At 37.5% G+C, this 16,414-nt stretch overlaps 1 protein-coding gene across 1 annotated transcript in view; it reads left to right on the top strand.

The window, feature by feature from the left end:
- Positions 1 to 16,414, top strand: part of DNAJC15 (DnaJ heat shock protein family (Hsp40) member C15) — a 62,357-nt gene that overhangs the window by 31,884 nt on the left and 14,059 nt on the right. Inside the window, exons 4-5 of the mRNA XM_065896211.1 lie at positions 5,671 to 5,747; positions 12,189 to 12,259. Coding sequence (XP_065752283.1) covers positions 5,671 to 5,747; positions 12,189 to 12,259 — 148 coding nt within the window. The remainder of the gene's footprint in view (positions 1 to 5,670; positions 5,748 to 12,188; positions 12,260 to 16,414) is intronic.

The raw sequence follows: 16,414 nt of genomic DNA, 5'->3' as shown, positions 1-16,414 counted from the left end.
TTTGTTTGTGTGTTTGTGGTTTAGTGCTGGAAATTTGGGGAATTTTCTCTTTATTATTGATGTTCTGAAATTTCACAGGAATTTTTAGCCTTATGTGAAAATTGTCTATTTTTTGTTCTGTTAGATCCTCATATATTTTTTCTTTATTTTTTCCTTCCAATGTGTCTCTGCTCCTGGAACTCATATAAGTGGCCTTTCTTAGCAGTTTGGTAGATTTACTTCAACAGTTTAATTGAATGAGAAGATTGGCAGTGTGCTGTGAGCATGTAGGTGGCTTATATCAACAGTCATGTCTCTTCCAAATCAAGGAGCCCAGAGGCAGTCTTGGAACCTCCAGAACCCAGGAGTGGTTGAGTACTATGTGTATTTTACTGCTTGGCATAACTGTCCCCCTCTTCAGCCCTCTGGGTTCAGTGTGATCTGTTGGTACTCGCCTTTGCTTCTCTTGGGACCTACCACCCACAGCTGGGTGCATCCCGGGCATATGATTCTCTTTCTTGGCCTGAGGGCCAAAGTGGTAGGTGGCAGGCCCTTATGCCCTATGCTAATGGAGTTAGGAATCATCTCTCTCTGCTGTTCTGGTTTAATTAATTACCCTGATGTTATTTTTTGTATTTGTTGACTCTGAATTTAGTCAGAGGGGCTGCTAAATTGGGGCTGCTGTGATTTTTTCTATATGTGCAGTCTTACCTGTTTTCAATCTTCCAGGATTTCTTTAAACTTTCTGGTTTGCTACTTGATCCATTTCTTGTTTTCTAGGCCTCTTATGGATTTTTCTTGTTTAAAATATCTTTTCTCATTTCAAAGGCACTTTGGAAAGCAAAAGACTTTTATTATTCAGTCTGCTGTTTTGAACCAGTACCTTTTACTTGATTTTTTTAAGGTATTAATGTATATTATTGACCCAGCTATTGTCTAATTGCCCCTAATTTTTTTCTTGGGGAAAACAGCCCAAGTCATTTATCTTCTTTTGAGGCTTTTATTTTTCTATTGGTTAATTTTTCTTTTTACTTGAATACAAATTTTTTAAATTGGACTTAACATTGTTTTATGGTTAAGTGAAATTCATGGAAATAACACTAATTAAAATCATCCTGTGGCTCTATAAATCAAATAGATTATTATACATAATTAACGTTTATAGTTTATGGTAAATGTGTTTCTTCTCTTAAGACTATGGAATGATATATTTTCCTGGTTGTTTGGAGGGCTTTTATGTTTCAAGTGATTGAGTAAATTAGCTAATGAAGACTTTAACTTGGTTCGTTTCACATCTTCTTTAATAATATATAGCACTACAGCATTCAATGTTAACTTTGGAAGGAAAATTCTTTTGATTTTTTTGTTTATATATATATTATATATATACTTTATATATATATACTTTATAAATAAAATAATACAAAATAATAATTTGTAAGGTTCAGGGTGTGTTTCCAATAGACAGCAGAATAAATCCCACTATTTCTGTTCTTGGAAATTCTATTAGAAAAATATAACCGTCTACTCCATCTGTTTGGTGTTCCTTATTGTAATCGCATCTTTTTGAATTTAAACATTTCCTTGACCCACCAGTGTTGTCAGAAAATAGTTCTGCATTCCCTATGTCTGTATATCCTAATATAATGCAGTATTGGTGTATTACTTGTAAGCTTCAAAGGGCTTACAATTTCTTTTTAAAATTATGTAATGTAAAACCTAAATTCCATATGAGTTTAGAAGGCATGATTTTTCCTGAAGTAGCACGAGCAGTTGTTTTTCGTCGTTTTCTCTGTCTGCCTTTCTGTATATAGCCCCCAAATATTAAATGTCTATCCTCAAAAATGACATAGCTCCTTTAGAAGGATTATGATGATTGTATATTTACTTGTAAGCTTATTTGTAAACAGGTCAGTGTTTTAGGGTATGAGCCTCATCCAGTTGCTAGACTTTAAGTAACCTTTTCTTAGTCTCCTTTTCTACCTGGAAAAAAACGAAGTAAAAAATTTGCTTAGATATAATGGCTACTTTTAGGGTTAATGAGCTTTGTGAATATAGTGGAAATGACAGTTCATGAAACATCATCAATTTATTATGCTGAAAATTTGGAGCTCACAAAGGTAGATACTCATAGAAATATTAGGGAGTAAGGTATGCATCTAGTAAAAATTTTGATCACCTGAGAGAAACCTTAAAACCAGCCGTTCTTCCTCTGTTAAGTTTTCTATTCCTTTATATATATTCCCCTATATATCTCTTATTCCTTTATATATTCCCCTGTGTGTGTGTGCTTGTGTATATATACATAATTTGTCCACATTAGTATGTGTACTTAAACAATTTGCTTCCCTTCCTCCCCTCACAATTTGGAGGAGGGGGTTGTTTTTTGTTTTCTTACTAGATTGTTAATTACTTGAAATTTGGAATAGTACATCATATTCCTCACAGTACTGGTACATTGGTAGATTAGCATCTATGTGATAAAGGACAGAACTTCACTTGTCTCATTTGAAAGGTCCTGGCACATAGTAGGTGCTAATGTATTTGTTGAATGAGTTAATTGCCAGGGAATTATTACCAATGGAAATTTATGACAAGCTGTTCAAAGAGAATAGCTTATACAAATGACCAGATCTGGCTCCTTAGGACTCATTTCTTAAGCTCTAATAATTTAGTTGGTTTCCTTTTAGTCCCTTTTTTTTAAAAAAGAAATTGTATTTGTAACTGTGTTTATTGTTGAAAATTTAGAAAATAAAAATAAACATGAAGAAAATAATTATTCATAATTCCACCACCCCAAAATAACATTTTGGTGTGTATACTTTCAGATTTTGTTTTATGCAAGCATACACTTTGTTTTTCCTTAGAAAAAGATGGGTTCACGTTTTAGAAACATGCACGCATTCAATCATGTGTGAATTTTTTTCCTTCTAAAAGTTGAGTTCATGCATCTTGTTTTCTCTAAGAGCTCCTGAAGAGTTGTCTCTCTTTGCTGTCTCCCATTCCTTTCCTCCTGTTCTGTGTTTTTGTTTTTGTTTTTTTAATTTATTTTTGTCTGCATTGGGTCTTCGTTGCTGCGCACGGGCTTTCTCTAGTTGTGGTGAGCAGGGGCTACTCTTCGTTGTGGTGCACGGGCTTCTCATTGCAGTGGCTTATCTTGTTGCGGCGCACAGGCTCTAGGCGCGTGGGCTTCAGTAGTTGTGGCGGGCGGGCTTAGTTGTTCCACAGCATGTGGGATCTTCCCGGACCAGGGCTCGAACCCGTGTCCCGTGCATTAGCAAGTGGATTCTTAACCATTGCGCCACCAAGGAAGCCCTCTCCTGTTCTCTCTTAAACTCACTCTTAATCAAACCTTCACTTCCAGTACCTTCACTAGACTTAGATTTACCAAAGGGTAAATCCAGCCGTCAGCCCTCAGTTCTTGTCTTACTTGACCTATTGGAAGCATTTGAAACTTTTTTTTTTGCTACGCGGGCCTCTCACTGTTGTGGCCTCTCCCGTTGCGGAGCACAGGCTCCGGACGCGCAGGCTCAGCGGCCATGGCTCACGGGCCCAGCCGCTCCGTGGCATGTGGGATCTTCCCGGACCGGGGGACCGGGGCACGAACCCGTGTCCCCTGCATCGGCAGGCGGACTCTCAACCACTGCGCCACCAGGGAAGTCCTGAAACTATTTTTCACTTCCTCACTTTTGGCATCTGCTTTTCCTCCTCCTGCACCACTAAGCCATCACAGTTTCCTTTACTGATTCCTCTCCATCTCTGTGCCATTAAATGTTGCAGTTTCTAGGGCTCAGTCTTTGGACTTCTTATCTACACTCCCACTCTAGGTGACCTCATTTAGTCTCACACTTTTAAATACCGTCTGTGTACTCATGACTCCCAAATGTTATCTCCAGGTCAGACTTTTCCTCCACTTACATAGACATTTTTGAAACTTAATGTAACCAAAACCAATCTCCTGATATGTGTTACCCACAAGAAACAAGTAACAAATAACCACGCCTTGTCTAAGTCTCTAATGGCAGTTTAGGCCAGAAACCTTGCAGTCATTTGCAGAGTGAGACAAAGTTTAGCAAGCTGTTAGTTTATTAGAGAATGCTCTTAGGATCAACAGCTCCAGGAGGCAAGAGAAGGAAGAAGAATGAAGGGATAATTTAGGCTGCAGTGCAGTCTTAGTAAGAGGCCTGAGACAGCCAACCCCCCGGGACCTCTGACGCTCGGGTGACTCATTGTGATTATCCCGATTTGGGGCAAGAGGCCACGAAGCTAAGTGACATCACCTGGGAGGTAAATATAGCTAAAAAGTCCAAGGACTGAGCCCTGGAGAAGCACAGTGTTTATACCCTGACGTCAGCCAGTCATCAGCTAGAGACCCTCCTGCGAAGGGGGCGTGAGCTTGACATTCTTCAGCCAAGGCAATTGCTGGAGTTTGACAGCTAAGTGCTGTCTGCCAGCGGCAGCCCCAGTGTCTGAGGAGTAAGTGCCTCCGCTCTGAAGGGGGATCTGTGCAGCGTATAGCAGCGTTTACTGCATCATCTTTAGTTCCCTGCTTTTTCTCATATCCCATATTCAATCCAAGCAAATGTTATTTCTGCTTTCAAAATACATCCAAAATCTGACAGCTCTCACCTCCTCCTCTACCACCACATTGGTCCTTACCAGCATCATCTCTTGCCTAGATTACTGTTATGTCATCTTAACTGGTCTCCTGCCTGCACTCTGTACCTGTCTTTCTATTTTCCACACAGCAGTTAGAGTAATTCTTCTAAAACCAAGTCGAATCTGTTACCCCAGTGCTCTGGTTCTCCTACCACTGAGAATAAAATCCTAAATCATTTCCATTGCTTCCAATGCCCTCCACAATCTGGCGCCTGTTATCTCTCTACTACTTCTCTTCTCCTTGCTCAGGCCTCTCCAGCCACATTGGCCTTTCAGTCTAGTTTTCTGGTCTCTTGGCCTCCCTGTCTAATATCCTGATGTCCTCCTCACCTTATCAGCTTCTCCTCTTTCTCAGTCAGCCAGTCTAGTAGGTTAAAAAGATGTCTGTCATCTCTACAGTAAGTGACTTGGTCAAGGTTATCCAATGAGAAAATTACCGTAGAGCTTAGATAAAGTTCAGGCCTTTTGCTTCTACTGACCTCTTTTATTCCTTCAGTGTAGTGTTTATCTTGGTCATAATTTCTTGTAGAGGATTATTGTTTAGTGCTCTCCCTCCCCACCTCCCACAATTCCAAGTTGACTTCTGGAAAATACATTGCTCTTTTTTTTTGAAAAAAATTTTTTTTTAAGAAGATGTTGGGGGTAGGAGTTAATTAATTAATTTATTTCTGGCTGTGTTGGGTCTTAGTTTCTGTGTGAGAGCTTTCTCTAGTTGTGGCGAGCGGGGGCCACTCTTCGTCGCAGTGCGCGGGCCTCTCACTGTCACGGCCTCTCTTGTTGCGGAGCACAGGCTCCAGACGCGCAGGCTCAGTAGTTGTGGCTCACGGGCCCAGTTGCTCCGCGGCATGTGGGATCCTCCCAGACCAGGGCTTGAACCCGTGTCCCCTGCACTGGCAGGCAGATTCTCAACCACTGCACCACCAGGGAAGCCCCGGAAAATACATTACTCTTATTGCAGCTGTGTGATGGGATTGGGGTCGTGCCATCTCATATGTGGAACTAATTATTTCTTGCTCTTTCTTTCCTGTATAGAGTTTTTCATCCTACTATAAAGGAGGATTTGAACAAAAAATGAGTAGGCAAGAAGCAAGTCTTATTTTAGGTGTAAGGTAGGTGTGCTGCATAAGTATTATTTTGTTCTGTGGCTAAGTTTGTCTTGAAAAAGAAGAAAATGTGACAGTAAAGTTATCCTTATATTTTAAATTATGAATAGGAGGCAGAGGAGAAAATATCAAATATTTACATTTTAAAACCTCAAATCTAAGAAATTATCCTACCACCCCTAAAAAAAATCAGGCGTATTTGTGATGTGCCTTTATTTCTTAACAAGGAGCTATTGTATTTTAATACTAAAGTTCCCATGCACTTATCAAAATAACCTTTATTGTGACAATGAATTCTTTCTGGATTCAGTTTTCTAATTTGATATGTATCGTATTTTTGGGATTTGTTTCACAGTTCTTTCTTAGTTCCACAATTTGACATCTAGCATATTTCATTATACTTGTTTTACCTTAGTATCCATTTATTGTCTAACTTTGGATGGCTTGGAGAAAGTTAATGATATTATGTGATTGCTGTATATCATTTAACACTTAAAGTTAATAATACATCCCCTACCATAGATTTACCAGTATCTATATTTGTTTACCTTATGTTCCCTTAGAGCTCACTCAAATTTTTATGGGGATTGGTTACAATATGTTAGCTACAACACATCTTATGGTGACTTAGTCAACATAATTAAGGAGAATAGATCGTAAAGTCCTATATCAACAGAATTTTAAAATCTCTTTTAGATTAGCAGATATTTAAGGCCAAACATTTTGTAATTTCTTATGACTAATCAAGAAAAAACAAAAAGGTGGGTAGGGGAGGAACAGCTCAATTTAGCTTGGTGCTTCATTTAAATATAAGAAGAGATGGGGGCTTTCCTGGTGGCGCAGTGGTTAAGAATCCGCCTGCCAATGCAGGGGACACGGGTTCGAGCCCTGGTCCAGGAAGATCCCACATGCCGGGGAGCAACTAAGCCCGTGCACCACAACTACTGAGCCTGCGTGCCACAACTACTGAAGTCCATTCCCCTAGAGCCCGTGCTCCACAACAAGAGAAGCCACTGCAACGAGAAGCCCGTGCACCACCATGAAGAGTAGCCTCTGCTCGCTGCAACTAGAGAAAGCCCGTGTGCAGCAATGAAGACCCAATGCAGCCATAAATAAATAAATTTATTTTAAAAAATTAAAAAATAAGAAGAAATGGGCTCTCTCACTGAGAATACAAAAAAAAGAAATGATTTTAAGCAGGGGAACCAAACTAGGAAATTAGCTGTGTTGCTAACTATTTTTTTCTTTAATATTATTCAGAGTGGCATTGTTATTTTTCTTGGGCCCCCATATCATCCCATTCATAGTGTTGAAATGTGAATATGATGCACATTGTTAAACCAAACACAAAAGTTTTTGAGGGTATCATTTAATATCATCCAAGGTACTCCGGTTTTTAGGAAAGATAATTAGGAGTTGACTTAAGATACATGGTTATAAAGTTTTATCCCATTGAGCTGGAAGCTGTACAAAATTTCACAATGAAAATTGAGTGGCTAACAGCACAGACTCTGATAACAAGTGAATCTAGGTACAAATACCATTTTTACCACCTGTTAGGTGCGTGACTTCAGTCTCATCATTTGTAAAATAGAGAAAACATTAGTTTCTACTGCATAGGGTTGCTGCGAAGATGAACACATATGAAGTTTTACCATAAACGTAGAACTTGGTAACTACCCAATAAATATCAGGTAAGAAGACAGATCCTCATCCTTATTCTGTCGCTGAGGCACTTATTGTTAGCTTTTCTGCACTTCCGCTTCTTCGTTTTTGATTTGGAATTAATAATATCTGCCTTGTCGGAATTTATAATGACATGAGTGATACCTTTTTATCCAAGTGCCTGCCAAATAACAAGTGCTGAATAAATGTTGGCACCGCTCTATTCCCATCTCTGTCATGAATGCAGAAGCTAAATATTTGCCCTTAACACATTAAATAGAAAGGTGGACCTTATTTGCTTTCCTCTAGCCCTTTCTTTCAGTCAGGCAGCACTGATTTTGAGGAGATTCTCAAAATGTGAATACATTGCTGTGGTTCCATTTTCTGTGATAAGTGAATCCAAATGATTTAGACTACATAACAAGTAGGTAAAGACAAAATGGAGCTGACTCTGTTGATACGCTTTTTAAAAACAAAGAAACCCCTATGTTACTAGATGACTATGTTACCAGATGACTCTGTATATTCTTACATATTGCGTAAGCCTGAAATATTTTACTGAGCTGCCCAGGAAAACTTAATATACCTGATATATTCTGAAATTATGCACACATTTGTGATTTTCACACTTTCTAAAAACTTCTGTGGAACTCTGTTTAAATGTTATTCAATAGACTACTAGTAGAAAAAGATGAGACCCAAACTGCTCCATTTGCTACAGGATCAGGGAACACTACTCTGTTCTATACACCCCACTCACCTACTCCCAGTCAAATGCATTCCAGGGAGCAGTTTGAAATCCCTGATCTAGGCAAAATGATATTTAAAGTTACATTTTCAATTTGTGGTGGAATTGTCTATACTGGAGATATATCAGAGCTACGTTTAATTCTTAATGCTTTGTTTAAGAACTAGGGTTCTCTCATCTTGCTTAATCTTTACAAGACCAATATCAAGGAGCTTATATCCTATATTTTCTTCTAGTAGTTTTAAGGTGTTACATCTAAGTCTTTAATCCATTTTGAGTTAATTTTGGTGTGTGGTATAAGATAAAGGTCCAGTTTTATTCCTTTGCATATGACTGTTCAGATTTTCTGTTCCCAATAAACACCATTTATTGAAGAGACTATCCTTTCCCTTACTGTATATTCTCTGTTCCTTTGTTGTAAATTAATTGACTGTATAGGTATGGGTTTATTTCTAGGCTCTGTTCTGTACCATTAATCTATGTGTCTTTTTATGCCAATACCATACTGTTTGATTACTAGAGCATTTGTAATATATTGATAGATTGAAATCAGGAAGTTTGATGCCTCCAGCTTTGTTCTTCTTTCTCAAGATTCCTTTGGTTATTTAGGATCTTTTGTGGTTGGTTCCATACAAATTTTAGGAATTTTTGTTCTATTTCTGTGAAAAATGCCTTTGGAATTTTGATATAAGTTGCATTGAATCTGTATAGTGCTTTGGATAGTATGGACATTTTAAAAAAATTACTTCTTCCAATCTGTGAGCACAGAATATCTTTGCATTTTTTTGTGTCTTCAGTTTCTTTCATCAGTGTCTTCTGGTTTTCAGTATACAGGTCTTTCACCTCCTTGGTTAAATTTATTCTTCGGTATTTTATTGTTTTTGATGCAATTTTAAATGGGATTGTTTTCTTGATTTTCTGATAGTTTGTTATTAGTATATAGAAACAATAAATTATTGTACATTGATTTTAGAGCCTGCAACTTTACTGAATTTGTTGATTAGTTCTAACAGTTTTTTGGTGTAGTCTTTAGGGTTTTTTATAGGTAAAAATGTCATCTGCAAATAATGACAGTTTTACTTCTTCCTTTCTCATTTGGATGCCTTTTATTTCTTTTTCTTGACTAATTGCTCTGACTAGGACTTCCAATGCTATGTTGAATAAAGGTGGTAAGAGTGGGCAACTTTGTCTTGTTTCTGATCTTAGAGGAAAAGCTTTCAGCTTTTCATCATTGAGTATAATGTTAGCTGTGGGCTTTTCATATATGGTCTTTATTATGTTGAGGTTCGTTCCCTCTATACCAACCTTGTCAAGAGTTTTTATCATTAATGGATATTGAATTTTGTCGAATGCTTCTTCTACATCTATTGAAATGACTATGTGATTTTTATCCTTCGTTTTGTTTGGAATAAATCCCACTTAATCATGGTATATGATCCTTTCTTTTAATGTATTGTTGAATTCGATTTGGTAATATTTGTTGAGAATTTTTGCATTTGTGATCATCAGGGATATTGGCCTGTATTTTTCTTTTCTTGTAGTGCCCTTGTCTGGTTTTGGTGTCAGGGTAATGCTAGCCTCATAAAATGAGTTTGGAAGTGTTTCCTCCTCTCCATGTTTTGGAAGAGTTTAAGGATTGGTGTTAATTATTCTTTAAATGTTTGGTAGAATTAAGTGAAGACATCTGGTCCTGGACTTTTCTTTGTTGGAAGTTTTCTGATTGCTGATTCAGTCTCAGTAGTAGTAACTGGTCTGTTCATATTTTCTATGATTCAGTCTTGGTAGATGCTTTGTTTCTAGGAATTTATCCATTTATTTCTCCTAGGGTGTCCAATTTGTTATTGTATAGTACAGTTCACAGTAGTCTCTTATCCTTTGTATTTCTGTGGTATCAGTTGTAATCTCTCCTTTTTCATTTCTGATTTTACTTGAGTCCTCTGTTTTCTTGGTGATCTAGCTAGTGGTTTGTCTGTTTTGTATATATTCTCAAAAAACTAGCTCTTAGTTTCATTGATTTTTGGTTTCTTGGTCTTTTTAGTCTCTATTTCATTTATTTTCACTGTGATCTTTATTTTCCTTCTACTAATTTTGGGCTTAGTTTGTTCTTCTTTTCATACTTCCCTGAGGTGTAAAGTTAGGTTGTTTATCTGAGTTCTTTTTTTTCCCTCTGAATGTAGGCTTTTATGACTATAATTCCTCTTAGAAATGCTTTGGCTGCATCCCATAAGTTTTGGTAGGTTGTTCATTTGTCTCAAGATTTTTTTTGATTTCTCTTTTGACTTGCTTTTTGACTTGACTTATTTATTTTATTTATAGAAGAATGTTTATATGCGTATGTAGCAATTGATAGTGTATTTTAACATGTTTGATGATCTGTTACTTAACCGCAGGAGATTAGAAGTAGCAAGTAACTGGCAAGTAATAGCTAGAGACTAGAACACTGGCAGAATTGAGGATTGACAACTGACAGCAAGGAAGGCAGTGTTCAAAACAGACAGAAGAACTTAAATGGATAGCATTTTATGACCATTTAGGAGAAGGGCAAGCAAATCTCTGCAGACCTTGAGAGTTTCTTTGCACTTAATTGATACTCATGATAATGCTTTTTGAGTCATTCAAGATATGCTAGATTAGATTATTTATACCCCATTTTTTAAAAAGTAGGAAATGTAATACACTTTCATAAGCATTCTATATGTTCATGATAATAACTACTATTCTTTGAACACTAACTTTATGCCAGGTCATGCTCATCCTTTTTGCTTATATAATCTGACTTGTCCTTAAAATAATCCTAGGAGGTATGCTTATGAGAAAATTTTGCTTGTGAGAAAATTATAAGTCAGAGAGTTCAAGTAAGCAAGACAAAGTGTTTTTGTTTGTTTGTTTTTGCCGTACCACACGGCATGTGGGATCTTGGTTCCCCAACCAGGGATCGAACCCGCGTCCCCTGAAGAGGAAGTACGGAGTCTTAACCACCGGACCACCAGGGAAGTTCCAAGACAAAGTTTTATAGATTATGAGTGATGGATTTAAACCAGTGTCTGAATATCTCTAAAAGTTCCTGCGTTTAGCCCCTACAGTGTGGTTCATCCATGTAGATGATTTCGAGTTTCACAGCAACCACTGTGTACTTTGAGTCAGCTACTGTTATTTCCATTTGAGGCTCAGAAAAGCAGCTTAGATAAGCTAGTATAAATATTAAGTAGGAACACCAGGATCTTGTTATTATTAGTGTTAATTTTTTTCCTTACCTGGAAAATGTACTAGAGAGAAGAGTTCCAGTACTGGATAAATTAGGTTTTGCAGGAATAATTTTAGGTTTATTTAACTTTCTCCTTTAATTTTTGTTTAGAGCATAGGCTCTAACAGCCAAGCTTTTCCCATAGTTTTCTCACAAAGCTAAATAAATTATGAGCTATTAAGGGTTTTGAGATGTTCTGTTGAAAGATAATAATAGTAAAAGCTAACTATTATGGAACATTTGCTACACACCAGGCACTGCTGTAGCACTTTGTTGGCATCAACTAATTTAATCCTTGTAATTCCTCTATGAGGACCACGTTGTTCCTATCCCTGTTTCACAATGAAGAAACCGAAGCTCAGAGAGGGTAAAAAATTTGACCAAGGCTACCCCATCTTTCATGGCAGTGCTGGGATTAAAATCCTGAAGTCTGGTAGCCCTAGAGTTCAAATACCTGTTTGTTACGTTATATATACTGCCTTCCCCTCAAAGAGCTTGAAGCATAAATTTTCAAACTCACAGTAATAGTCTACAGGCTATGATTCTCCTATCCTTATATTGTGTATATGTTTTTTTAATTGAGAATAAGGACTGAAGGAAAGTACATGCAGCATTGAATATGATTTATTTTGATGGTTGGTAGAATGAAGTGACAAGCTGTAATTTCATATTTATCCACAAGATGGTGAAATTCTCATTAGTTTTTAATTTCTTAAAACTCATATAAACCATTAATTTATAATCTGCATTTGACACTATTTGTTACAAGCACTTTAATTTCTTTTTACAGCCCATCTGCCGGCAAGGCCAAGATTAGAGCAGCTCACAGGAGAATCATGATTTTGAATCACCCAGATAAAGGTAGGTAGAATTCCTGTTATATAGCTGAAATGGAAATTTATGTGTCACACGTGTTGTGATTTTTCTTATAAATAAATGAGCCTTTAGATTGGAGTTCAGTGACCCACTGAAGTGATGCATTTATAGTTATCAGTTTTGGAAAACTTCGTTAGCAATTTCTATATATGAGTATCTAACCCCTGTTTGAGGCTCCTAGCATTTTTTAATCTTTTTTTAAAATATTTATTTATTTTACTTACTTATTTTCTTTATTCTTTTGGCTGCGTCAGGTCTTAGTTGTGGCATGCAGGGTCTTTTGTTGTGGCACACGGGATCTTCTTTGGGGCACGCGGGCTTCTTTCTAGCTGTGGTGCTTGGGCTCCAGGGCACGTGGGCTCTGTAGTTGTGGTGCACCGGCTCTCTGTCGAGGCGCATGACCTCAGTAGCAGAGCTGTGTGTGGGCTTAGTTGCCCCGCAGCATGTGGGATCTTAGTACCCCGACCAGGGATTGAACCCACGTCCCCTGCATTGGAAGGCAGATTCTTTACCACTGGACCATCAGGGAAGTCCCGAGGCTCCTAGCATTTTGATGGAGAAAGAAAAAACATGACTTGTGGACTCTTTGACTGTATTAACTGATTTGGGCATCATGAATTACATTTGTTTAACCTTACACATAAAAGTACAAGACTTGGAGGATATTCTCTAAATCTCTTAATGTAGTATGTCACAGATGATTCTGAATTTCTTAATTTTATTCTGGAAGGTTCTGAGGCTGAGCTATTTTTTTTTAACTGGCCAGGTTTTAAATGTAGATTTATCTTACAGAAAGACAATTATTATAACTTTAACTACCCTACAGCTGCTTGAGAGAGAAAGCCCATATGTTTATTACTGTTTCTGCTCTAAAATAACAGATGGCAGAAGGTTACACTGTATTTCAGAAGTCAGAAGTGGGGGAGTAGGGGGCAGAGAGTGAAGGGTTTCTTGGATTCTTACAGACTTTCAGTTTTCTAATTATTTTGCAAAAAATTAAAAACAAATTTTGGATTTCTACCCATCCTGACTCCAAAATCAGGCATTCTTTTTCAGCTTTCTGAATTTTATAAAAATTCTTTTCACTAAATATCATCTCCTTTGGTTTTTGCACTTGCTGTTCTTTAGTGTGAATAAACAAGAGAATAAACTTTGAAAAGAGGCTTTGCTTAAAATTTCTAAACAGCTTCAACAGTTACTAAAAGATCCATTCAACTAATTTACTTTGCATTGTGGGCTTTCAGAGTAATTGACTCAGAAAGAAATGTGTTTAAATGGTTCTGATGAACCTAGGGGCAGGACAGGAATAAAGACACAGACATAGAGAATGGATTTGAGGATGCAGGGAGGGGGAAGGGTAAGCTAGGATGAAGTGAGAGAGTGGTATGGACATACATACACTACCAAATGTAAAATAGATAGCTAGTGGGAAGCAGCTGCATCGCACAGGGAGATCAGCTCAGTGCTTTGTGATCACCTAGAGGGGTGGGATAGGGAGAGTGGGAGGGACATGAGGGAGGAGATATGGGGATGTTGTAGAGCAATTATATTCCAATAAAGATATTAAAGAAAGAAAGGGAGGGAGGGAGGGAATAAAATATTAAAGAAAGGTAGGAAGGGAGAAAGGAACGAAGGAAGGGAGAGAGGGAGGGAGGAGTTTATCAAGTGTATGCCCTTCTCTCGTTGATTGCAGTGGGATCAAGCACTCATGTATTTCAGATGATTGACAAGTTGTTGATTGTGTCTACTGGCAAGGAAGTGAGCTCTAAAATGTGTCTAAAAGAATATATATTTTTAAATACCTTTAGTAAAAATATAGAAAATGTTTATATATGTTATGAGCCAGTAGTGTTTAAAGAATTACTTGATTTATTCTGAGATTGTATATTTATCAGAATTGGGGTTGTTGGCTGCCCTTAGTGTGCTTACTAGTATCCTCTAGTCTGGCCTTGCATTGGTGGCAGAGTGGGAGGGAATGGATCCGGAAGTAGGAGCCAGCATTCTTCTTCTTCATCCTCTGCCTCCTAGCTAGCAGCATGGCCTTGAACACTCCCCTAACCTCTCCAAATGTCAGTGTTATCATCTACAAAATGAAAGGATTTATTTCTAAAGCTTTTTTTGGATATATGATATAATATAATACTTTTATATACCTATTCAATTAATTAAGAACCCGTACCTTGTATTTCTATTCGGATCACATTTTTAACCTAAGAAAGATGCTTTTAATCAACAGTTGTCAACAACAAATGTGACAACTGTAGACATCTTGTCCATATAATTGCTCATTCACCCAAAATTTTATAATATTTGGAGTTTCATAGAGTTCATAGACTTCTTAAAACCCATCCATATATACTCATAGTTAAGAACTCCTGCTCTAGTACAAGTATGATGATTTAAGGAATATTGCAACTACTTGAGGGAAAAAAATTCATGTTTGATGGAGTTGGGAGATGATAGCTCATAAATCTGGAAATTATCTCTTGAGAAAGAAGGCTGTTTTGTTTTGCTTCATTTTTAATGGGAAGAAGATAATGGATTTTGTTATTTATTTTCACAATGGTTTATATTTTCTGATTTCTAACTCTACAGTAGTTATATTTAGATAAGGGTATTCCTCATCTGGTACAATCTGTCTCTATAAGAAGATAATAGATTTTCAATGAAAATGTCTGTCCTTGCAGAGAAAAAGCCAGGAATATTTGGGGAAGTATGAGAACGGGCAACTCTCAGTTTTGCCTGCTCTTTTTACAATTCTTTACCATATTTGCTTGGCCAGGTCACCACTGAGTGTTATTTATAGGTGGTTGCAAACACTTGACTCCTCCACCCAGTGCTCCTGAAATTCATGCATATTCTTTCTCTCACCACCCCACCCCCACGTGGCTTTTCTCTTGGTTTTGCTACCAGCTGGTAAAACAAAGCAAGAACTTCAAATGTGTGATCAAGATAACTTGTTACATATTTCATTATTAGCTTGTGCAAAGAAAGGGACACCAGAAAATTAGGTGTGGGAGATAACTGGAAATAAATTTTTTGTAACCAGTTTTAAATGAGCATTCAGATGTGCTTTGGTAAAAGTAAATTTTGAAAAACAAAAAAACCCTAAAATTTGCCTTTTCTTTTAGTGAGATAAAAGGTTAATGCAGTAAAAATGTCTCCGCTCTTTGATCTAATGCGTTTAGAATATCTTTTAGCTTGTATTTTTTTTAAAGTACTGGAGAAAACGATTAGTTATGAAGTTAGTAGTTTGATATTAATGCCTAACGAAAATAGGAAGACAGACTAGGTAAGTTTGAAAAACTGTAGAACCTCAGAGATCTCTCATAGACTGTCTAATCCAGTGCTTCTCAAAATGTCGTTTGCCTGTTCATGCCAGGCCAGTTTGTTACCGGTGTGCAACAAATCAAAAACTGAAATCAGAAGTAAGCATTCAGGGCTTCCCTGGTGGTGCAGTGGTTGAGAGTCCGCCTGCCGATGCAGGGGACACCGGTTCGTGCCCCGGTCCGGGAAGATACCACATGCCGCAGAGCGGCTGGGCCCGTGAGCCACTGAGCCTGCGCCTCCGAAGCCTGTGCTTCGCAATGGGAGAGGCCACAGCAGTGAGAGGCCTGCGTACCGCAAAAAAGCATTCAGAAATCTTTATAGCCATTTGACATTGCTGTGACATCCAAGAAAATTTTTTAAAAAGTGCTTCACCATAGTTTGAGGACACTGGTCTAATCAATGCTGCCTACTAAATCTTTCTGCTCCATCCTGGGAAAAATGCCCTGTTAGCTTTCCTTAAGATATTTAGTGATGGAGAGCTTCCTGCTTTGCAAAGTAGTGCTCTGATAGGCAGCGGTAACTACTAAAAAGTTCTTCCTTACACTTAGCTGAAATCTGCCTGCCGCAGCACATTCTCAGTCTTTTTTCCATGTATGTCCCCTTTCAATAAACATATAATGCTCTCTCTTCTTTAATAGTATTTAAATCAAAATTAAATTAAATATTGGGATTAAAAGCAAGTCTAAGTAATTATACTGTTGAATGGGTTTTCCTTAATTACCCTTATTGTAAAAGAAGCCAAATTTGACATGAAGCCCTGGTAATAATATATTACAACTTATTATAATATATTGCATTTAAAATATGTAT

The sequence above is a fragment of the Phocoena phocoena genome, chromosome 18, assembly GCF_963924675.1.
Source record: "Phocoena phocoena chromosome 18, mPhoPho1.1, whole genome shotgun sequence".
Taxonomy (NCBI): domain Eukaryota; kingdom Metazoa; phylum Chordata; class Mammalia; order Artiodactyla; family Phocoenidae; genus Phocoena; species Phocoena phocoena.
The sequence above is the reverse complement of the archived record's forward strand: the minus strand, read 5'-3'. Positions and strand labels throughout refer to the sequence as shown.